Source organism: Cygnus atratus, chromosome Z, assembly GCF_013377495.2.
Source record: "Cygnus atratus isolate AKBS03 ecotype Queensland, Australia chromosome Z, CAtr_DNAZoo_HiC_assembly, whole genome shotgun sequence".
NCBI classification, from domain to species: Eukaryota; Metazoa; Chordata; class Aves; order Anseriformes; family Anatidae; genus Cygnus; species Cygnus atratus.
Window position 1 is genome coordinate 75,040,237 of NC_066396.1, and position 24,293 is coordinate 75,064,529.

At 44.2% G+C, this 24,293-nt stretch overlaps 1 protein-coding gene across 7 annotated transcripts; it reads left to right on the plus strand.

Annotated features, from left to right (window-relative positions):
• Nucleotides 1-1,224: 1,224 nt before the first annotated feature.
• RNF20 (ring finger protein 20) lies at nucleotides 1,225-24,063 on the plus strand. 7 transcript variants are annotated; one of them, XM_050716153.1, is made up of 20 exons: nucleotides 1,225-1,436; nucleotides 3,888-4,054; nucleotides 4,203-4,370; nucleotides 4,481-4,628; nucleotides 4,787-4,969; nucleotides 6,142-6,260; nucleotides 7,218-7,364; nucleotides 7,555-7,632; nucleotides 7,929-8,048; nucleotides 9,842-10,021; nucleotides 10,211-10,346; nucleotides 11,334-11,455; nucleotides 13,315-13,712; nucleotides 14,309-14,426; nucleotides 16,411-16,560; nucleotides 17,501-17,713; nucleotides 18,913-19,038; nucleotides 20,097-20,237; nucleotides 20,615-20,716; nucleotides 20,944-24,063. In XM_050716153.1, the coding sequence occupies exons 1-20, from the start codon at nucleotides 1,430-1,432 to the stop codon at nucleotides 21,118-21,120; spliced, it is 3,000 nt and encodes a 999-aa protein (XP_050572110.1). In that variant the 5' UTR covers nucleotides 1,225-1,429; the 3' UTR covers nucleotides 21,121-24,063. The 7 variants fall into 7 exon arrangements, with proteins under 7 accessions (XP_050572110.1, XP_035420411.1, XP_035420408.1 ...); XM_035564518.2 differs by having other exon boundaries at nucleotides 1,422-1,436; nucleotides 3,884-4,054; XM_035564515.2 differs by lacking the exon at nucleotides 1,225-1,436 and adding an exon at nucleotides 1,467-1,645 and having other exon boundaries at nucleotides 3,884-4,054.
• Nucleotides 24,064-24,293: the final 230 nt, after the last annotated feature.

A 24,293-nucleotide genomic window follows, 5' to 3' on the forward strand; every position in this document is an offset into this window, starting at 1 on the left:
AGTTGCTTAAAATGACATCTTTCTTGCTTATTATTTTACCTATCTATCTACTGCCTGTCTAGACACATCTCGGTAATGTTTGAATAATTCACAACGCTTTGTCTCAGCATCTTGGCTGGTTGAAGCAGAAGTATTTTAAGTCAATTTCTAAGACTTTCATACCAATTTTGGTATACACTACTCCTATTGCAATTTGAGGGAGAGCCAACATTGGGGCTTTTGTGGGTCCTTTTGATTTGGAACAGAGATTAACTGGCATCAGGTTTAAGCATCCTCAGCACAACCCTGGGCACAGGACTGCAGCTCTTGCTTATGCAGGGAGAATCAGTCACTCTGGGAGTCCTTTTGTGGTCACAGCCTTAGCACACTGGCACGAGGAGCTCAGAATTGCCCTCTGTAGGCTGTTCCTTACAGAGTTTTATTTATTCAGTTAATCTCTGGGTTTCTGGCATGTTTCTTCATATCGGTCTCCCCTTCTGCTCATATAAACACAAGTGCACACCCTTTCCAAGAAACTCTCTGCCATTCCAGTGGTTAAGCAGCTGTAGTTTTGAGTGAATTATGTGCTTAACCCTCTTACAGAAATTGCAAATGGAGGACTGTGGCTGAATTTGCCAGTTTCAGGAAGGAGCAACTCTACCTCCAACTTTTCTAACAGACTGAAAATTACAAATTGCTGCAGAACATTCTCTGCTGTTCCTCTTCACTGACAATGGATTGCTCAGTTCTCCCAGTTTCTTCACAAAAGTTTCTCATGTATTAAGTCACCCTCTCTTCCTCTTTCCTTAGCACCAGTACTTAAGCTTGCATTCTCACCCACATCTGCTGTACTGTCTGCGCATAACAATTCACAAGAATGTGACAGTTAATCTATAAATACCACTAAGGAAATTAGCACATTTCTTCTAAAGGAGGTAAGTGTCTGAGTGCCCAGATGAAAGTTATGTGGCTTTCAAGAGTTGTTCAAGATTAGAGTGTAAATGGAGAAGAGGACAAGGGAGGAGGGCAATCTTCGTCTAATTTGCAGGCTGTGTGCAATGTATCTTGAAGGACAGCATCCCTTTATTAGCACTGTAATCTGGCTGGCTAAAATAATTTTCCCATTTAAATCCCATTTTAGGGCACACCCCAAATTGTATCTGGTAATGAGCTGTATAAAAGAACAGCTAAAAGACCAGTTTGAGTGCCTATCTAAAACATGATCTGTTTAACCCCCAAATCTTAATTTTAGTTTAGGTAGTACTTCAAGCTTTGAAGCATTTGGGAACCGGGCGAAAAATTTGGTGACCAGCGCCCCCTCGCCACCAGCTGGCGGGCCGGCGAACGCCATTTTGCTTAAGGGCACGGGCGCCGGCTTCAGGTGCGGCGGCAGCACCATGGCAACGGCGGCCATCTTAGGCGCGGGCAAGCGGCCTCCCGCGCAGCATCCATGACGGGTGAGGGCGAAATGGCCGCCGGAAGGGGGTGGGGGGGGACGGCTGCTCGGCCCCGCCTCGGGTCGCGGCGCGGGGGCTGGCGGCTTCCTGCGGGTTGGAGGGCGGTGGCGGAGGCCGCTGGTGTTGGGGCCGGGCCTCGGGGCCGGTCCGTGTGAGGGCGATCCCGTGACAGGACCGGTGCGGGGGAGCGGGAGGGCGGCCGCGGGTCGGTAGGTGCCCGGGGGGCGGGCGGGCAGCGGGGCCTCGGCTCGCTGAGGGCGGCCCCCGGGGGTGCGAGGGGTCGGTGGCAGCAATTTGGGGTACCTGCTGCGTGTGGAGGGCAGGGCAGGGAGCAGAGGCATATAGCGGGGATGCAGGGGGAACTGACATAAACAACAATTATGGAGGATGCCTGAATTACTTACGTGATCGAGGAGAAGTTTTGAGGGGCTGGGCTTGTTTGGATCAGACCGAGCTAAATATTAGGCATGGGGAAGTTTGCTTTCAGCAGGTGGCTGGTGGTGGTTGGGATAGATGACTTTGGGCCAGTGTGGGGAGCGCCAAGTAGAATTATGTGTCTCTGTAAGAGGCTTTTAGGAGTAAGAGTGAGAGTAAGGTGAAGTGGAGTCCCTGGTGTGGGAGGTCTGTCAGTCTTTGGTCAGGGCGGTCTGTTGTGGAGGGTTGAATATAAATAGGCTGGGATCGAGGTGAAGAAAAGAGAGGGTCTGTGGTCATGAATGCTTAGTGGCATGCAGTATGTGAGGAAGTGAGTAGTGTACAGGAGAGCTACAGCTGTAGGGTTTGGTGTTGGCAATGAAAGAAATACTTTGTCTGGATAAAACAGCTGGAAGGGGGTAGTCACGTGTGTCTCACTGGGCTGATAGGTAGTAGATGCGTTTATCAGGAGGTGTTCTTCCTCCCCCTGCCCTTCCCAATGGCTTAGTCATTCTAGATAAAAATCAGTGCCCACCAAATTACGTTGCTAACGGGGAAAACAGTTAAATGGAAGTTATTTTTGTTTATTTTTTAATTTTGAGATGTATTTCATACTTATATTTCAAGAGAGATTACAGGAATGGTGGATGAGATGTGTGTCATTTCAGCAACTCATTTAGAAAACGGCCACCATTCTGTATATGGTGGAAGCTGTTGTCATAATAAAATGTTTGTTGAACAATAAGATTTGGTAAAGCAGTCAGTGTACCAGCTTTATCTTAAAAATACAATAACCTTATTACTTTCAGTAGAAGTTTTCAAGTAAAGCAAATACATGAGAACTGGCTGGTTTAGTTTGTTCTACAAAAAGAAAAACATAGTTGTTCTGTAAATGTTATTATAGAATAAAATGGAACAATGCAAATGCTGTTTGTACATTCTGCATTTCATTTATTTCTGGGTTTCATTTAGTTTAGAGGTAGGGAGATCTGTGGATTGAATGGGCAAAAGACCTGTGAATATTGGAAAGAATGCTGCTTATGTCTAATGAAGACTCTAGTTTTGATTTCCAGCATTAACCACTATATTTGTTTGGAAACCCTTCAAGGAAATAATTGTTGCATTGCTAAATAACACGTTAGGAAAATGCAAGAAATACTGTTTAAATATGAGGGATGAAAATATTTTAACAGTGTGGGTTGTCAAGCACTGGATCAGGTTGCACAGGGTGACTGTAGAGTCTGGAGATAACAAAAACTGAAGCGGACAAGGCCCTTGGCAGCCTGCTGTAGCTGACCCTGATTTATTCAAGAGCACTGAACAGATGATCTTCAGAAGTGCCTTACAGCCTCAGCTACTCTGTGATTTTCTAACTAGCAGTCCTGAACTTTTAAAATTGCATTAATTTGGTTATAAGTCCACTCCAAATGTGCCTGTCTCTCTGCTAAAATGTAGGAAAACTCTTTAAATGGGTCTTTGCAAATCTTTCCTTGGAATTGCTGCTCAGTTCAGTAGGATTTGTAGGATCGTTTTGCAAACTTAGAGGGCTCATCTTTGAAGTGTTGCAGCCGTTGACTTTGACTGATCGAATGTTGATGTAACAACAGTTTGGTTGGTGTGAAGTGGACAGGTGCCATGTACGCACAGTCTTAGGAAGTCTCAGACATACATGGCAGCCTGCTGAATCCTAACCCAAATCACTTTTAATAAAAGAGCAAGAGAAAAAGAGACTGAATCTGCATTAAGTTTTCTTTCTGAAGAGCATGATAAAATAAAGTGCTTCTGCTTGAACATTACAGATCAGTGGTAATAATGATGGATATTTTTTTCCATCATATTGCTGTTCACTGTGCTAACCCCAGTGGTGTCTTTTAAGATTTTTGATCAGTATTTGACCAAACCTTCTGAGTTACGCGGTCTGTATTGTGTTGGGCATCTTGTTAGCCATGATGGGTCGGTACATAAAAACCCCTAAATGGAGCTGGTTATGTCCATGTGTTTGCTGGTTTTTAATGGTGTTCTTTAACACTTAGGCAGAATTTGGAGAAGAGGGGACCTTGTATGTCTCAGTCACCATGTCTGGAATTGGCAATAAAAGGGCAGCTGGAGACCCTGGCCCTTCTGCACCTCCAGAGAAGAAGGCTGGGGTTGAAGACTCGGGAACCACAGTGGAGACTATTAAACTCGGTGGCGTTTCTTCAACGGTATGTCTTTCTTGTGTATTGCCACTCAACCTCTCGTTATTTTTTTTTATTTTTTATTTTTTATCTGGGAACATCTCTCTTCCTTGCTGAGCCTGATCTAGTGATCTGGCTTGTGTGGAATGTGCCACTAACTTGTGTTTCTGCACAGGAGGAGATGGACATTCGGACGCTGCAGACGAAGAACCGGAAACTAGCAGAGATGCTTGACCAGCGGCAAGCCATTGAGGATGAGCTGCGGGAGCACATAGAGAAGCTGGAGCGTCGGCAGGCCACTGATGATGCCTCTTTGCTGATCATCAATCGTTACTGGAATCAGGTTAGCAACATGCTTGGTTAATACTGCTTTCTTGCACTTTTCTTCTATTCCCCTGTTCTTCATTAATTCATGTCTGTACTTTGTCTTGTCTTGCCTGTTGTGTTATTCAGTTTGATGAAAACATCCGCATTATCCTTAAACGCTTTGACCTGGACCAAGGTCTTGGAGATCTCCTGTCTGAAAGAAAAGCACTGGTGGTACCAGAACCTGAACCAGACTCAGACAGTAATCAGGAGCGCAAAGATGAGAGAGAGCGAGGTGAGGCACCTGGCTGGGAACAGTGGAAAAGATGTTTTTTAGCTGTGGACAATGTTGGTTTCTCTTTCTAAAGGCTGTCCCTAGCTTTCTGATTATGAAGACTAGCATTATTTTTCTGCCAGAGCACATTTACTTTTTGCATATCTTTCTGTTCCTAGGTGAAGGACTGGAGCCAGCGTTCTCCTTCCTAGCCACCCTAGCCAGCAGCACTAGTGAGGAGATAGAGTCTCAGCTGCAAGAACGTGTAGAGTCCTCCCGGCGTGCTGTTGCCCAGATCGTCACAATGTATGACAAGCTGCAGGAAAAAGTGGATGTGCTGTCCCACAAGCTGAATAGTGGAGGTATGACCTGGTAGGCTGATCACTGGCTGATACTCAAGGACCCCCATTGGCCTCCAGCATAGACATGATGCTGCATTGTAAGCATTAAGAATGACTAGGTTGTAATCTCATTTAGTTTCCAAAATAAGTTTGCCTAGCTTTCCAAACTCCTAATAATCAAAACCTCCAAGTTCTGCATGTAAGAAGTATATGATAATTGCCTCTAACTTTGAATGCTGAGAGCTCTGCCCAGTGTTGGGCTAAGGAGAGGTCTGTTACTGCCTGCCGTGTGCTTCTGCACCACAAGAAGTTACAGATTGCAGTTGAACCTTATCACCCAGCTATTCCTAGCCACCAAGTTCAAGGTTTCAAGTAAGGAATTCAAACAAGTATTGCAAACTGATGCTGAACTTTTCCCTTGCAGCTGAGTAAAAGGCTTAGGAATAACTGACTGCTCAGTTTCCTCTGGGTTTTGAGCCAAATGGTACCCATCCAATGTCTTTTGGATGCAAAAAGCAGAGTTTTGCAGAGGAAACCTAAATGACTAGCATCTGAAAATTAGTGTAGAAGATTCACTTTACACTCAGATGAATATTTGAAAAACTTGGCTGAAGGTTAGAATTCTAGTCTTTTTAGAGATGTGAATGCAAATTTACATGGAAGTACCAAGTCATCTTTGGTTTTCCTAGTTTCTGGAGTGTTTTATATGGTCTGATTGAAGAGCTCTGCAAATCTAGCATTGGTGTGCTAGAGTATTACTATTCTTAGTTGGCAGTCTCAGACTCTGTTGAAGTAGTGCCAATGCTATCATGTGAGCCTGGACTCAGTTGTTATAATTTGTCATTTGGTATATTAGCTTAAACCACCTGTTGAAGGAGGTTTGCATGTGAATTTGGCCTGCAGTAGGGTGTCAGTGGGATACATGTTCTATATTGCTGATGCTGACACGATTGGAATGATTTCTGGCATTAGGAGATAGTAACTGACAGTCGGGAATGTGTGGTATGTTAAACTGTAAAACCTTTTGCTTAGTGAGTGCTCTGTGTGGATGGAGATAAGGAACCACCTGCTGGAGGGATGTAGTAAGCACAAGTTAACAGTAGAAACTTTTTTTTTCCCTTTCTCTGCTGTTTAAGAATTAAAAACAGCCTTCTTTGATTTCTGTTCATTTCCTTTTCTTGTGCCTCTCTCAGATATTACACTGATGGAAGAAGCAGTCCTGGAGCTTAATTCCTACCTGTCACATGAAAATGGACGGCTGCAGGAGCTGGCTGATCTTCTTCAGGAAAAACATCGAATCATGTCTCAGGAGGTATGAAAAGGAGAGAGAAATTTTGTTTTGGGTTCTGTGCTTGATTATTTCCCACTTAGAATAATTTGTGGTAAAAATTGTTTGGAAGACAGGTTATTGCTCTGGAGAGGGGCAGGAGCAATGGAATTTGAAAGACAGATTCTGAACAAAGGTTATGGAATAGGTGGTTGTATGTAGGTTTTTCTGTGTGATTCAGATTCATTTGCTTTTTCTATTGCTGATTGCTGAAGGAAAGAGAATAACTGGATCAGTGAGTTGAGTGGTTTTGATTTTAGAAAGCAGAGCAGAGGAAATGGTAAGGTGATGTTAAGATGACTGTGTAAATATCTGAGATGAGACGCTTGACTTGATATCCCTGTCATTTTCACCTTCTTGGTTTCTCTGGGTCACGTATGAAAGTGTAAAAGCCTTAATTACAAGATCAACACAGTCATTAATTAAGGGATTAATTAAGGAATTAAGGAATTCAGATTGGCAGTATTTGCTTCAGAGGCATCAGTTCTTTTAATACCTGTTTGGGTTAACCATGGCCTTGTTCAGTGTTTGTCCAAAGGCACTTCAGTGGTTTGTAGAGTAGGTGACTGTACGGATTTAAAAGATTAAAAAAAAAAAAAAGTGCCTTTGAATAAGGTGAGGTGGCTGCTTTTACACTCTGCCAGATATCCCCAACTTCTTGCCCTTTTTCCATTATCAGTTTTATCTTATTTTCATTGCTGTTTTAGGTACTTTTTTTTTTCATTACTGTTTTTAGTCAGTGTAAAATTTGGATAGTTCAAAATTTGGATACTGAGACTAATCTGTCTCAGTAGCAAAAGGCAATAGCAAAAGGTGCAAAGGACATGAATCCAGGCTATGATGTATTCATACATCAAAACAGAAGAAAAATAAATATTTAGCACTCTGAAAAACTGTTGATTCTATCTAGTATTGCTGTCTAAAATACTCTTTTGATTGCAGTTCTCCAAGCTGCAAGAGAGAGTGGAGACAGCAGAGTCTCGTGTGTCTGTTCTGGAGACTATGATTGATGACCTTCAATGGAATATTGACAAGATCCGCAAGAGAGAGCAGCGTCTTAACCGGCACTTAGCAGATGTTCTCGAACGGGTAAGCACTATCATCTTTACCAGGAATCCAGATAAATGGGTGTGGTTTTGAGATGCACAACATCTTCCTAGGGTACCTTGCTATGAGAAATTAGAATCTCTACTATACCGTCTTTGATTCTGAATATGCTGTAGCAGCATATTCTTGGGGCTTAATTGAGTGTTTATGAAACCTGTTGCTTCTTTTGCAGGTAAATTCCAAAGGCTACAAGGTGTATGGAGCTGGGAGCAGTCTCTATGGGGGCACAATCACTATTAATGCCCGCAAGGTAATCTCAAGGACTTGGTCATGTGCAGAGGGAAGGATAAAGTCAAGGACAGATAGTATATAGAACCTTAGGTTGGAACAGAATTTAAATACCTTCTTTACCACAAATCTCCTGGGTGACCTTGGGCAAACTATTTTGTTTGTATAAAAGTTTCCTGCTGTGAAACAGACCTGAGGGAAATAGACTCTGTCTCAGTTGGTGTTGTTACCAGCCGATTACTTTTGAAGTAGTCACTTAATTAGTACCATCAGTAAATATATTAATGGTAGAATTTAAAAGTATTTTATCCCCAACAGTTTGAGGAGATGAATGCAGAACTGGAAGAGAATAAAGAGCTTGCTGGGAACCGCCTCAATGAGTTGGAGGAACTGCGCCAGGATCTTGCGGAAGTAACAACGCAGAATGAAAAACTTAAGGTGTGATATCTGTACCTGTGTGGTGATGAAGGTGTTCTCTGTGGTCAGGTCCAGTTTGTTGTGCTGTACCGTGTCTCTGGGAATCCTTATTGTATTCCTCTATTCTGTGCTTCCTTTTCACATCCTGGGATACGATTCTATGCCTCTACTCCGCTATTGTGATCACCACTTGGAGTACTGCATCCAGCTCTGGGGTCCCCAGCATCTGAAAGGCAAGAAAGAACCTGTTAGAGTGGGTCCAGAGGAGGGCCATAAAAGTGACCAGAGTGGTAGAATACCTCTCCTATGAAAAAATGCTGAGGTGGCTGGGGTTGTTTAGGGCTGGAGAAGAGAAATTTTTGGGGAGACCATATTGCAGCATTTCAGTACCCAAAAGGAGCTTACAAGAAAGGTCGAGAAATACTTTTTACTAGTAGTAACAGGACAAGAGTTTTAAACTGAAAGACAGCAGATTTAGATTGTATTTGAGGAAGAATTTTTTATGACCGGAACAGGTTGCTCAGATAAATTGTAAATGCCCCATCACTGGAAGTGTTTAAAGTCACAATGGACAGGGCTTTCAGAAGCCTGATCTAGTGAAAGAAAGCTTTGTCTATGGCAGGGACGTTGGACTAAGTGATCTTTAAGGGTTCTTTCCAACCCAAACTATTCTATGATTTAGGTGGGTTGTGTACTGGACTTCTGCACGTTTGTGCGACTTAAGCTTACAGTTCAGTGCATTAGTGATAACCATGTGGTCGTTAGTGGAAATTATACTAGTTTCTTATTTCCATTCTTCATTCTGATGCATTTCTTTGGTATATTTTAACGATGTCTGGTTATTTAATTCCACATCTCTGGATTGACCCCTTTCACTTTCCTTTCACCCCACGTGAGTAGAACTGGGGAACTTGTGTAGGAGAGTCTAGACTCTTAGAGTATATGAACTTAAATCTTTTCCGGGTGTTAGAGTGGTTAGATAGGAAATAGCATATGCTATTTCCTATCTTAATGGTAGTAACACAAAAAGTGGTGAATCTATAGTAGATAAAATTTAGTTAATTCTATATATCATATACTTAACATAGCTTGTTGCAAGGATCACCTGAGCTGATTAGTCAAGTTTCAGAGATGACATTCCAAAAGCTGTCTTGAGGCACATATAAATTATATTTATTCACATGAGTTTGCTTTGAGACCATTTGGTGTACAACTCTTTTCTCTTAATTAGTGTTGAGCTTTATGTGTGTATATGTGTATCTGCTTCACTGCTGGTAGTCACATCCATTTGCTAACTTTTCTATAGTAAAATTCACATGCTATGCTTTCTTTCATTTGCTTTCTGTCATTATATCTCTTTTTCTTAGAAAGTTAACAATGCCTAGTTGCACCTAGTTTCTCTAGTGCCCAGCCATGCTTTTTAGTGTTTCTGTGGTGATTGGTTTAGGTATTATGGTTTTATAGTAAATCAGTTTAAAAGTTTTATTGTATTTCCCAAATTTGTATCTTTGAGGTAAACTGTTGCAAAACCTGAAAAGGAAAAAAAAAAAAAAGTGACTACGTAAGAGAAACAGTCTAGTATATACCAGTAGAGAGAAAGTACAGACTTTTTTTTTTAGCTGATACTTAAGCATATCATATGCATCTACTTCACAGCAATGCTGTTAAAGTTCTGCTTTTTAAGATACTTGTGCTGTTGCCACTGTCAAGTTGCTTGTGGCAGCTTAATTCACTGTTATTCTGCCTTGCAAAATGGATGCCGAAGACAGGGACGTGATGTCATTTTCTGTGGCATCTTCTTGTGTCCTGACCAGGTTGAGCTGCGACGAGCAGTGGAGGAGGCTGTGAAGGAGACTCCAGAATACCGCTGCATGCAGTCCCAATTTTCTGTTTTGTATAATGAGAGTCTCCAGCTGAAGGCACATCTTGATGAGGCCCGCACTCTGCTTCATGGCACCCGCACCACACACCAGCGCCAGGTGGAACTGATCGAGGTAACACCTGTGCTCTGTCAGACTGGGGAACGTTATCATCCCATCAACTATCACTGATTTGGGTGGCTCTGGAGATGTTTGGGAAACTTCTTCCTGGTGATAATTTATCTGTTCTTGTACCTCCTACTGATGAGGTGAGAGATACTCCAGGGTCACTGCACCAAGTTCTGTCCATTTCTTATTCCACAGAGGGATGAGGTCAGCCTTCACAAGAAACTACGCACAGAAGTTATTCAGCTAGAGGACACGCTAGCACAAGTCCGCAAAGAGTATGAGATGTTGAGGATTGAGTTTGAACAGACGCTTGCTGCCAATGAACAAGCAGGTATGGAACTTTTCTGCTATGTTAAAAAAATATAAAATTAGAAGGCTGCATTGCAGCACAACACTTCAATATCATTCCTTTTCCACTATTAAATACCTGTTCTGTCAGGTTTCAAAAACAAAGCTCTTCTCATGTTTCAGGGCAGGCCAGTTCCATGCAATCTGACTTCCTTGTAGGTGTTGCAAAATACTGCATTTTGCTAATAATTTGGTTTATGACAGAGCATTTTGCATTGTTAAAAAATTACTTTTGGGAGGATTAATTTACAAATCTGGGATAACAACCTAGACAGGACTGCTGGTAATGCTCAAATTCTATCCAAAAGAAAGAAATAAGTTGTTCTTAAAGTAGCCTTTAAATTATAGAGATTTTTTATAGCGTGACTGCTGTGGGTTAATATTCAGCCAGTTCCCAAGCAGAAGATGGCTAACCACCTCCTTTTTCACTTGTTTATTGCTAAGCCTGATGTTACATAGCTTAGAGTATCTCTTTGGTTTGTTTGGGTCATCTGCTTGGTTGTGCCCCCTCTCACCCTCTTGTGCACATCTTTTCTACTCACTGTGGAGGCAGAGTGAGAAACAGAGAAGACCTTGAAGCAGCAAGCACTGTTCAGCAATAACCAAAACATCAGTGTGTTACCAGCATTGTTTTGGTCCTAAATCTAAAAACAGAACCGAGTGAGCTGCTATGAAGAAAACTAGCTCCATCCCAGCCAGACCCAGTACAATTATATTTTTCCCCCACATACCTTAAAGGAAGAGTAATATTAAAGGAAAACTAGGGCTGGGAATTTGCCCGGACTTATGGTAGCTTGTAAAGCTAGCCTGATTTTTTTTTCTCTAAATGCTCTGTTGTGCAGTAGAATTATTATAGTCTTGTTTTGATCCCTTGTCACTATCATTCAGCTTGTTCTCCATCTCTATGAAAGTCTTAACAGAAGATCAGCAAAAGTGTGTTGTTAACAGTAGTGTGTTTCTGCTTTTGTAGGTCCAATTAATCGAGAGATGCGTCATCTCATCAGCAGCCTCCAAAATCACAACCACCAGCTGAAGGGAGAGGTGTTGAGATACAAGCGCAAACTGAGAGAGGCCCAATCTGACTTGAGCAAGGTATCAGAGTGGGAAATGGGAGAGGGGAGCACGGAATGCTTAGTGGAATGGTGAACACTGGTCAGTCCTTTGTAGAATCACAGAGTGGATTGGGTTGGAAGGGACCTTAAAGATCATCTAGTTCCAATCCCCCTGCTATGGGCAGGGTTGCCACCCACCAGACCAGATTGCCCAAAGCCCCATCCAACCTGGTGTTGAACACTTCCAGGGATGGGGCATCCACAGTTTCTCTGGGCAGCCTGTTCCAGTGCATCACCACCCTCTGAGTGAAGAATGTCTTACGTATATCTAATCTAAATCTGCCGTCTTTTGGTTTAAAGCCATGACTCCTTGTCCTATCACTACACTCCCTGACACAGAGTCCCTCCCCAGCTTTTTTGTAGGCCCCCTTTAGGTACTGGAAGGGTGCTGTAAGGTCTCCCCGGAGCCTTCTCTTCTCCAGTCTGAACATCCCCAATTCCCTCAGCCTGTCTCCATAAGAGAGGTGCTCCAGCTGCTTGATCACCTTTGTGTCCCTCCTCTGGACTTGTTCTAATACTTCCATGTTGTTCTTGTGCTGGGGGCTCCAGAGCTGGACGGAGCACTTCAGGTGGGGTCTCACGAGAGCAGAGCAGAGGGGAAGAATCACCTCGCTTGACCTGCTGGCCATGCTACTTTTGGTGCAGCCCAGGACACGGTTGGCTTTCTGGGCTGCAAGCGCACATTGTTGGCTCATGTTGAGCTTCTCATCCACCAGCACACCCAGGTCCTTCTACTCAGGGCTGCTCTTAATCCATTCTCTACCCAGCCTGTATCTGTGCTTGGGATTGTCCCAGCCCAGATGCAGGACCTTTCACGTGGCCTTGTCAAACCTCATGAGGTTCGCATGGGCACGCCTGTCAGGTCCCTCTGGATGGCATCTCTTCCCTCCAGCGTGTTGACTGCACCACATGGCTTGGTGTCATTGGCAAACTTGCTGATGCACAGTGCACTCAATTTCACTGTCCATGTCACCCAGAAAGATATTAAACAGCACTGGTCCCAATACTGACCTCAGAGGAGCACGTCTGGTCACTGATCTCCACTTGAACGTTGAGCAATGGGACACTTGGACAACGTTGACCACAACGTTTTGAGTGCAACCATCCAGCCATCTCCTTACCCACCAAGTGGTCAATCCACCAAATCCATGTTTCTCCAGTTTAGAGATAAGGATATGATGGGGGACAGTGTCAAATGCTTTGCAAAAGTCCAGATAGATGATGTCCGTTGCTCTTCCCCTATCTACCAGTCCTGTAACCCCACCAGATTTGTTTGGCACAATCTGCCCTTAGTGAAGCCATGTTGGCTGTCATTAATCACTTCCTTATTTGTAATATCACATCCTTGCTTTTAATATCAGCCTTTCTATTACAGCATGCAGTATGTATGTAGTGTAATTTCTGATGGAGAACCACATTCTCCTGCTTTCCACTTACAAATTAATTGCCTTCCTTTCGTAGTTATGCAGTTCTCTGTGAAAAGTATTAGCAATTTCAGTAAAAGCACACAAGCTGATATCTGGGACAATGAGGGAAGAGGGATAAGGTTCCTTCAGGAAGAGGCTCTTCACTGAGAGGGTGGTCGGGCACTGGAGCAAAATCCCCAGGGCAGTGGTCATGGCACCAGGCGTGCCGGAGTTCAAGAAGCGTTTTGACATCGCTCTCAGACACAGGGTCTGATTTTTGGGTGGTTCTTTGGGGGCCCCAAGAGATGGACTTGATGATTCTTGTGGGTCTCTTCTAACTTGGATATTCTGTGATAACTGTGATACAGGTTTCTGGCTAAATACTTAATGGTTAATTTCCTTCTGTGTCTTCCCTCTTTCTGTTGCATGACAGATCCGCTCTCGCAGTGGTAGTACTATCTTACAGTCCCAGTCCAGCACTGAAGACACAAAGGAGGAGCCTCCAGAGATCAAACAGGAGCCAGATGATCCTTCTGCCCAAGTACCTGTGCCCAAGGCTGCTTCTGAAGATGCGAGTGAAGTTAAGGCCAGGCGAGATGAAGAGGAACGGGAGCGGGAAAGACGTGAGAGGGAGAGGGAACGAGAGAAGGAAAAGGAGAAAGAGAGGGAGCGAGAGAAAGAGAAGGAAAAGGAAAAGGAGCGGGAGCGGGAAAAACAGAAGCAGAAGGAATCTGAGAAGGAAAGAGAGTCCAAAGAGAAGGAGAAAGGGAAACATGAAGATGGAAGAAAGAAAGAGGCTGAAGTGATCAAGCAGCTGAAGGCTGAGCTCAAGTAAGAGTTGCTGATCCTCTCTTTCCTGTGTGAGTTGAGCTAGCTTGAGTGATTGTGTGAGATAACTTGCAGCTCTTAAGAGATTGGCTACTGAAGTGAGAGGTTTCTAGCACCCTCTCTGTCTGATAATGGTTTGGACAACATAGTAACACTTCTACAATAGCCTAAACCGTGAATACCAAACCAGGTACTTCTTAATGTGGGTCAAGTAATCTTTGCTGCTGTCATTACAATTGTGTAAAGCTTTACAGCAGCAGATTGTTAGTGAAGAGCACAGTGGTCTTCCCTGTCTTAGACAGTACCAAAGCAGAGATGGATAGCTGTTGCTATCCATGTTCCATTAGGTACATACTTCTGTCACCCTCTGCCTTCTCTAAGTTTTTCAACCTATATGTGCCTGAACCTGTTTCTTTTCAGTCTCCATCTTGTACTCCTTGACTGTTTTGCATTTACTAGAGTGAGAAGAGCCAGGGAGAGCTCCGTATATGTGCAGTGTGGGAGATGGAGCAAATACTGGTCTGGCTCTCATGCTAGTTATACAACAAGTGTAGCTTTTCTGCCAAGTTCTCAGCAGTTGTCTATCTCTGTGTTTCCAGGAAGGCCCAGGAGAGCCAGAAGGAGATGAAGCTGTTGTTAGATATGTACCGCTCTGCCCCCAAAGAACAGAGAGACAAAGTGCAGCTGATGGCAGCTGAGAAGAAAGCAAAAGCTGAGGTAAACTTCATTTCTCTTCCCTCTTTTACTTTTGCATGCTAGTTCAAGTACTCTGCACCTGCACTATGGTGCTTTTGTCTTCAGGCTGGAGGTGGTTTCTCTTCCTGTGTTTGTTACTTACAAGAGAGATTGGAATAGTCTGGAGATGAAAAGAGAGATTACAGGATGTCCTTTTGAGGGGTAATATTTTCATTGTCAGTGTTAAAGGCGGTGGTTCTTTCAAAGCTGTTTTTAGTTCTCCATTGCTGTAACATGTAGGTTGTTAGCTTTACATCATTAACAAGATTTAGAAAGACCTGAAGACAAAGAGGGATAGGCAGCAAATTAGACAAAAATTAAACTATGCTTTCAGGAATATTTTGACAGTGTGGTCTCAGATTTCTCAGTGGACATGGCAAAGAACCATCACCTGATGTATTTAAAATGAGGCTTGAACAATGATTTGAGAATAAAATTTTAAAATGTTGCATCTGAGTGAATGTGCAGCAGATTCACTGAAGAGTTACACTGTGATATTAAGTGATGTTAGTGAGCATGGCTGCCGTCTCCAGCCCCTCTGGTTCAGGACTTCCTCCTGTCCAGCCGCTGGAGCTCAGCCTGGAACTCAGGATCTCTGCCTAGGTTGAGGGGTGTGGCTGCTACTTTCTTTTTTTATGGGTTCAACAGTAGTGACACTGAGCACATATCCGAGACATATGCAGAGGACACAGGATGCTGACACAGCCTATCAGACAGATTGCCACTTGGAAGCCACTGCCTTCAACAGCACCTACACATAGGACTCAAATGAAACATAGACATGAATAGCCAAGTCTACCTCCTCTTCTTCCACTGGTAGAGATGAAAGTTCACTATTGAAGGTGTGTGTGCACACAGCACCATCCAGGTTCACAAGTGTGTACACATTTGCAGATCCCTCAAGTCCACCCAGTACCTCTGACTGTGTCCTCGGCCCCATACCTAACTCACAAACCAGTTTACCAGTATCTGGCACTTAGTCCCTGCAGCACACATACACGTGCATGAGGTTACACAGAGGTGGTTAAGAAAAGATTTGCAAAGAAGGTATAAGTAGAGAAGCCAGACTGCCATGATCAGGCAGATGACCATACTGACCAGCTGTATTTCACCTGCAACCAGATCCTTTTGTACCCCTTTCTGTCTGTAAACCTCTTCGGTGATCCTTGCTCCCCTTCTCAGTGCACATCTTTTCATGGGTTTGCAGAACTCTATTGATTTCCTTAACCCCTTCTAGTTTGGTGTCCCCTCTGGTTTAGTCTGTTCGGTTGCAAAGCCCAGGTTGATCTTCCTGGAAATGGCACCTGTAGTTTGTTTACAGCCCAACAGTTAGTGTGACTGACAAGGTTTGTTTCTTGTCATTATCTCCATGTCTGTTTTGTCAGGTCTGCACCTTTGCATATTTATTTCTGGTTTCTCCCCCACTTTTTTTTTTTTCCTCTTTGCTGCCCTAGTTGACAAGGTCCCCAGCCAGATAACCTTCCTGGGATAAACACACTTCTGTTCTCACATCAGTAAGGAACCAAACCTGGTCAGTCACACTATTGCTGCCTCCTGTGTTTTGTCAGTCAGGTTGTGTCTTTGTGTGTTTTGTGTATGGCTTCTTCCTTTTTAATCATCCCTTTTTGCACTGAAAACAATGCTTGACCAGATGCTTTAAAGGAGCAGATATTCTTCTTCTGCTTAGCCTTATATATGCAACTGCAAGAGATAACTAATGTACTCTGGTAAGAGGTGCTATGGAGTTTTCAGAAGTTTTGAAATCAAGATTTCAGTCTTACAGCCTGACTTAATGCTTTCTCTGCCAGTAATACAATGTCTTGTAGAAGTGAGATGGGTTTTATTTTCCCATACTTTGAGGGTAGTTTTTCTGAAGCTTTGAATAATTCTGGGGAAAAACAGCTCTTAACAATGTTCAGGCCACATTCTTGTGTTTAGTGTCATTTCTGTCTTGTCTGTCTTCTAGCTGGAAGAACTAAGGCAAAGGGTGAAAGAATTGGAAGACAAGGAGAAAAAGGAGAGTAAAAAGATGGCTGATGAGGATGCCCTCCGCAAGATTCGAGCAGTAGAGGAACAGATTGAGTATTTACAGAAGAAACTAGCGATGGCTAAACAGGTGAGAAATTTCTGGTAAGCTCTGTCACAGTTTGAGCGTATTGGAAGTAGGTGCCTTCAGTTTACAGCCAGGAAGATTACCTGAGGGAATGAATTTCTGTTTCTGTATATTCATTCCAGTGATGTGCAAGTTGTGTCCCTGTTTATTGAAGCAAAAAAGAAACAAAAAATCCCAGCACCAGCTGTCACAAAGCTCATGTCAGGTGTGGTAGGGAAACTTAGTTGTCCATGTGGCTTAGGTGAAGAGCACAGAGAAGTGGCTGGGTCAGCCTCTACAGGAGGAAGTTGTAATTTCTTTTTAGAAGTATTTTTATTGGCACAGTTCATACAATTCATGCATGTGCGTGGTGCTGTGACATACCTTCCCTTTAAGTCTTTTTCCACAAAAAAGGGCTTAATCTAATGTTAACAGGGTGGGACCAGTTGAGCAGGGGAGAGGCAAGCCAATCATTTGATGTGTACTCTTTTAGAATTGATTTTTTTTCTTATTGTACAGAACTGCACTGTCTTGTCATTTACACCATTAATGTTGAAGCAGCCTAAGTGAGTATAAAGGCCTTGTCATCATTCTATGTGGAAACTGTTGAGTTGTCCATATATAGTGTTATTGGCCTAGTTTATATGGCAGCTATTTAGCTAGCTGCCAGAAGCTAGGAGGTGGCCTGTGCCACATCTGATTTTTTTTTTTTTTTTTTTCCCCCCCCAGCAGATACAAGCTAGAGTCTGTGAATTCCTGTCAAGATGAGTCTTTTTTTGTACATCTTCTAGTTCAGGGCATCTCTGCTGTGATGCAGACTTCTAGGGAGTACTTTTGTGTGGTTGCTGGGAAGATACCAAGTCGTCTTTGGTCTGTGCTAGTTTTGGTGTCTATGAGTACAATTTTCAGGGTAACCATTGGGGTACAGGGAACAGTTCTGCCAGAGCCTGTAATCCTCTTGCAGGAGGAGGAGGCTCTGCTGTCAGAAATGGATGTCACAGGCCAAGCCTTTGAAGACATGCAGGAACAGAACATCCGCCTGATGCAGCAGCTGCGGGAGAAGGATGATGCCAACTTCAAGCTGATGTCAGAACGCATCAAGTCCAACCAGATCCACAAGCTGCTGAAAGAGGAGAAGGAGGAGCTGGCAGACCAAGTTTTAACACTGAAGACACAGGTAACCTGCGAGAAGTAGAGAGGACAACCAAACTCACAGGAAGGTGGAGGTGGTGTGGGTTAGCCACGGTAGGCAGCCAAGCCACACACAGCTGCTTACCCACAATCCCCCTGTGGGATGCGAGAGAGAAGGGTAAAAGTGAGAAGTCCAGTGGGTTGGGATGAAGGCAGTTTACCAAGTAAAGCAAAACCCGCATGTAAAAGCAAAGCAAAATAAGGAATTCATTCACTGCTTCCCATTGGCCTGCAGACGTTTAGTCATTTCCAGGAAAGCAGGGCTTCGTCACGCATAATGGTTGCCTGGGAAGACAAACACCGTAACTCTGAACATGCGCCCCTGTTTCTCCTTCTTTCCCCAGCTTTTATTGCTGAGCATGATGTCGTATGGTATGGAATACCTTTTTGCCCAGCCCGAGTCAGTTGTCCCAGCTGTGTCCCTTCCCAAATTCTTGTGCAGCCTACACACTGGTGAGAAACAGAGGTCTTGATGCTGTTTCATCACTGTTCAGCAGCAACTAAAACAGGAGTGTGTTGTCAATGCTGCTTTGGTCACAAATTTGAGACATAGTGCCATGCGCGTTGCTATAAAGACAATTAACTCTATCTCAGCCAAAATGAGTACAGGAAGGAATGTTCCCCTAATCATCCTAGGTATACCATGTCAGACTTTGAAGGGGTCTGTCTTAGTAAGGGACTGCTGTATGAGTATAAACTCCTACAGGTTCATTGCTATGGACAGCAAGAGGAAGGAGAAAACTGGGAATCACAGAATCATAGAATAGTTTGGGTTGGAAATGACTACCTAATCTAAATCTACCGTCTTTTGATTTAAAGCCATTACCCCTTGTCCTATCACTACACTCCCTGACAAAGAGTCCCTCCCCATCTTCCCTGTAGGCCCCTTTTAAGTACTGAAGGCCTCTATAAGGTCTCCAAAGAGCCTTCTCTCCTCCAGGCTGAACAACCCCAACTCCCTCAGCTGGTCCTCATAGGAGAGGTGCTCCAGCCCTCTGATCATCCTCATGGCCCTCCTCTGGACTCACTCTAATATGTCCGTGTCCTTCTTGTGCTGGGGGCCCTAGAGCTGAACACAGTAGTCATTTTCCTATGTTAACGGTTCTACGTATATATTCTGCCATCTCTGAAGACCTGCAGAGCACGCATTTCAGTCCTTCTGTACCTCCTCTCTCCCTTTCCAAGGTGGATGCCCAGCTGCAAGTTGTACGTAAACTGGAGGAGAAGGAACACTTACTGCAAAGCAGTATTGGAACAGGGGAGAAGGAGCTAGGCCTCCGAACACAGGCCCTGGAAATGAACAAACGCAAGGTGAGCAGTTGCTTGATTTCCTCTTGGATTATAAGATGGGGTGGTCTTGAGGGAAGCATAGAAGGCTCCTGTCTTTCATTGGTGTTATGGTACCTGATATTCCCTCCTTTTGGACTAGTATACCAGAATGCTGAGGAGTTCTAAAGAGAGTTCTAATTAAGGTGTGGTAGACTGATGTTTCCTTTGATAAAGATGAGCAAGGTGTAGTTGTTTCTGTGATAGGTTTCCTGTAAAAGGCACCTTAGCTCAGACTATCATGAAAGACGCAACAGCCAGATTAAGTTAACTGGCACCAAGTAAAGCTTTCATAGGAAATACGAGATAAATAAAAGAAAATTATGGTTGGGGAACGTTGAGACACTTGTTAAATGTGTAAGATCATAAAACAAAGTAGGCCTGTAGAGTGGAATAAAACTGAGTGTCATGGCTGATCCTGCCGTTGTTATCGAGTCTTTAGTAGAAATACAGGAATGACATAACAGACAGGAAGGCAGGAATAGCACTTTGAAGAGATGGGGGATTTCTGTGCAATCACTTGTGTGTAATATGTTCTGAAGTACTAAGAGAACTTGGCTAATACTAGTTAGAGAACACTAAGAAACTTGTGAAGAGAGAAAACAGATTAAAAACAAACAAAACCACAACAGAACTCATCTTGCAGTTCTCTCTAGCTTAGCTTTAGGCCTGCCTGTAAATTTAGTTGAGAAAGTGTAGGAGTGGAGGGCTGAAAACACTTGAATGAGAAAAGAATTGTGGGGGCATTGATGTTTTTCTAATCAAGTTGCATTACAGTGTAATAGGGCTTATCTTTAACAAAGAGGAGTGTTCAAGCTAAATGATTAGAGCTTGTTGACAAGAAGATAATTTGTTGTTCTTGTAAAGTTTAGGGAATAAATTTAGGTCTTCCATTTGAAAATGCCATAATCAGATTGAAAAAAGTAAATCTCCAGTGGCCCTGGAAGTATTCTATGGGCAGTAATGAATTGTCTGGTGGAGGGACTAGAAATCACTAGAACTTTTTCTGTGTCTGTTACTTCTATACTGGTTTACTTTTTCAGGCCATGGATGCAGCCCAGCTTGCAGATGACCTGAAAACCCAGCTAGAGCTGGCTCAGAAGAAGCTACATGACTTCCAGGATGAGATAGTGGAAAACAGAGTAACTAGAGAGAAAGAGATGTTCAACTTCAAAAGGGCTGAGGTATGCAGTTTGTACACAATCAATCCTTCAGTATCTGTCTCCTTTTGCATTGAACTCAGAGCAGATTCCAACCACATGAGTTTCCTTACTGTTTCCTAGCTAAAACTTTTTGTTGTTGTTGTTGTCCATTCGCTTGGATTTCAGCTCAATCTATTGAAATAGCCTCTTGGCTGTGTAGGTTTTGATATTATTGACAATACAAGTGGCACCAGATGATGATGTCATCTCTCGTAATTCTTTTGGTCTATCAGCAATAAAAGTATAGGTGGAGTGACTTAGCTAGGTGCACTGTTGGGCAGGTGCTACCTCTGTTTCTTCCTTGGATTAGTTGTGACAGAAGACACTGCTCATCTATTTGCCCTCTTGTTTTCATACAGGAAGACATTTCTAGGTTACGCAGGAAGCTGGAGACCACTAAGAAGCCTGACATGGTTCCCAACTGTGATGAGATATTGATGGAAGAAATCAAGGATTACAAGGTGCGTAGCTGTCTCCTGCTTCCCTCTTAGCTCTGCTTTAACCAAAAGGCTGTGTAGTCATGCTTTCAGTATATATTATTTGTCTAGACTTTGGCACTGTAGACCTATTTTGCATAGAAGAAAGCACCCTTTCTATATAAGGAGTGGAAAGACCTTCATCTTCAGTCACATTTTATTGTATCTAGTGCAATGCAGTGAGCCCTCTCTATAATGATTCTGTCTTGCAGGCCCGCCTGACCTGCCCGTGCTGTAACATGCGCAAAAAGGATGCTGTCCTCACAAAGTGTTTTCATGTCTTCTGCTTTGAGTGTGTGAAAACACGCTATGACACCCGGCAGCGTAAGTGCCCCAAGTGCAATGCTGCCTTTGGAGCCAATGACTTCCACAGGATCTACATCGGTTGATTCTTTCCACTGGAGTCACAGGAAGTTGCTGCTTGTCGTGACCACCCAGCCTCCCTCACTTTCTCTTATTGTCACCTGTGGGGCAGTCAGTGCTTCTGTCTGTTCATCTACGGTCTCTTCTGGGCAGTGTGGTTGGGGAATGGAAAGAAATAGATTGTAGATTTTAGTTCTGTTCTTGTCCATATTCTTTTATTCTCGCCTTCATTTTTTTGTGGATTTTTTTGATGCCTCAGAGGATGTTTTCCATCTATCAATTTCACACTGTCAAGTTGGAAAATATCTAAGTGAAGTCCTGGCTTGGTTGGATGAGAGCTGTCTGTGGTCCTGCAGAAAGAAATGAGGCCTTCACAGAATCACAGAATCATCTACGTTGGAAGAGACCTACAAGATCACCCAGTCCAGACCCAACACTAACAAGTCCTCCACTAAACCGTATCACTAAGCTCTACATCTAAATGTCTCTTAAAGACCTCCAGGGATGGTGACTCAACCACTTCCCTGGGCAGCCCATTCCAGTGCCTAACAACCCTTTTGGTAAAGTTCTTCCTAATATCCAACCTAAACCTCCCCTGGCGCAACTTTAGCCCATTCTCCCTCGTCCTGTCACCAGGCACGTGGGAGAACAGACCAACCCCCACCTTGCTACCGCCTCCTTTAAGGTACCTGTAGAGAGCGATGAGGTCTCCCCTGAGCCTCTTCTTCTCCAGGCTAAACAATCCCAGCTCCCTCAGCCACTCCTCGTAAGACTTGTTCTCCAGACCCCTCACCAGCTTCGTTGCCCTTCTCTGGACTCGCTCGAGCACCTCCATGTCCTTCTTGTAGCGAGGGGCCCAAAACTGAACACAGTACTCGAGGTGCAGCCTCACCAGAGCCGAGTACAGGGGGACAATCACTTCCCTAGCCCTGCTGGCCACACTGCTTCTTATGCAAGCCAGGATGCTGTTGGCCTTCTTGGCCACCTGAGCACACTGCTGGCTCATATTCAGCTGCCTATCAACCAGCATTCCCAGGTCCTTCTCTGCCAGGCAGCTTTCCAGCCACTCATCTCCCAGCCTGTAGCGCTGCTTGGGGTTGTTGCGCCCCAGGTGCAGGACCCGGCACTTGGCCTTGTTGAACTTCATACAGTTGGCCTCAGCCCATCGGTCCAGCCTATCCAGATCCTCCTGCAGAGCCTTCCTGCCCTCGAGCAGATCGACACACGCACCTAACTGGGTGTCATCTGCAAACTTACTGAGGGTGCACTCGATCCCCTCATCCAGGTCATTGATAAAGATATTAAAGAGGACCGGCCCCAGCACTGAGCCCTGGGGGACTCCACTAGTAACCGGCCTCCAACTGGATTTGGCTCCATTCACCACAACTCTTTGGGCCCGGCTACCCAGCCAGTTTCTAACCCAACGAAGTGTACGGCAGTCCAAGCGGCCAGTTTCTTGAGGAGAATGCTGTTGGAATCGGTGTCAAAAGCCTTACTGAAGTCAAGGTAGACCACATCCACAGCCTTCCCCTCATCCACCAAGCGCGTCACTTGGTCATAGAAGGAGATCAGGTTCGTCAAGCAGGACCTGCCTTTCATAAACCCATGCTGACTAGGCCTGATTGCCTGGTTGCCCTTCAAGTGCCGCGTGATGACACTCAAGATAATCTGCTCCATGAGCTTCCCTGGCACTGAGGTCAAACTAACAGGCCTATAGTTTCCTGGGTCTACCCTCCGTCCCCTCTTGTAGATGGGCGTCACGTTTGCTAGCTGCCAGTTGAGTGGGACCTCCCCTGATAGCCAGGACTGCTGATAAATGATGGAAGGTGGCTTGGTCAGCTCTTTGCCAGTTCTCTAAGTACCCTCGGGTGGATCCCATCCGGCCCCATCGACTTGCGTATATCCAAGTGCTGTAGCAGGTCGCCAACCATTTCCTCGTGGATTGTGAGGGCCACAATCTGCTCCTGACCCCTTTCCACCAGGTCAGGGTACTGGCTATCCAGGGAACAACTGGTTTTGCTGCTAAAGACTGAGGCAAAGAAGGCATTAAGCACCTCAGCCTTCTCCTCATCTTTTGTAACTAAGTTTCCCCCCGCATCCAGTAAAGGATGGAGATTCTCCTGAGTCCTCCTTTTTGTGTTTACATATTTATAAAAACATTTTTTATCTGTAACAGCAGTAGCCAGATTGAGCTCCAGATGAGCTTTGGCCTTTCTAATTTTGTCCCTGCACAGCCTTACAGCATCCTTATAATCCTTCCAAGTGGCCCGCCCTCTTTTCCAGAGATCATAAACCCTCTTTTTTTTCCCCTAAGCTCTAACCACAACTCTCTGTTCAGCCAGGCTGGTCTTCTTCCACGCCAGCTCGTCTTTGGGCACGTGGGGACAGACCGCTCCTGAGCCATTAAGATTTCCTTCTTGAGGAGTGCCCAGCCTTCCTGGACTCCTCTGCCCTTCAGAACCTCCTCCTAAGGGACTCTGCCAAGCAGTGTCCTGAACAGCTCAAAGTCTGCCCTCCTTTATTTCAGGACTTTACTCTGGTTGTCAAGTATTAAATGCCGTGAAAGTATGGTGGCATTACTGGGTGTGAATGGGAAGCTCTTCCCATTGAAAGGCCAAATAAGGAATGAACTGGTACATTTGTAGAGCTCAGTGGAGTGACTCCTTAGGCATGTATCTTCCTGAGTCAGGCCAAAAATCTGTGAAGACTGGTGCATTAGTAAACGTCGTCTGTACCCAAAAGCATACGCACATCTTTATATTCATCAGGGAAGAAAGAAGCTGTTGGTAAATCTTTGAAAATAGCATACCACTGATGACCCTGGTTGATGTGGACATCTTCTAGGCTGACATTGCTGTCATTGTCCTTAGGTTCCAGAAAATACTTTGTAGAGGTTTCTTTGGTGCAGTTTTGCCACAAGGATTAATCTTGTAATGCACAAGCTATAATAAAAGCTGTGGATTGGGTTATTTGTCTGTTTTTTCTTGACTTTGGTAGTATCTAGATATGCTTCTGTCTTTTGCAGGGTTATTGGAAACTTTTTTTTCCAAAGCCTTCAGCTTGTAAAGCAGAGTGGTGAACTTCTTCTGTCTTCAAAAATAGTTATCTGGAACAAGTTTTGTCCTTTTGGCTATACATTCACAACTTTATTCCTAACACAACAGAAGTACCAAAGTGCTGGACTATTTGTGCATCCGTT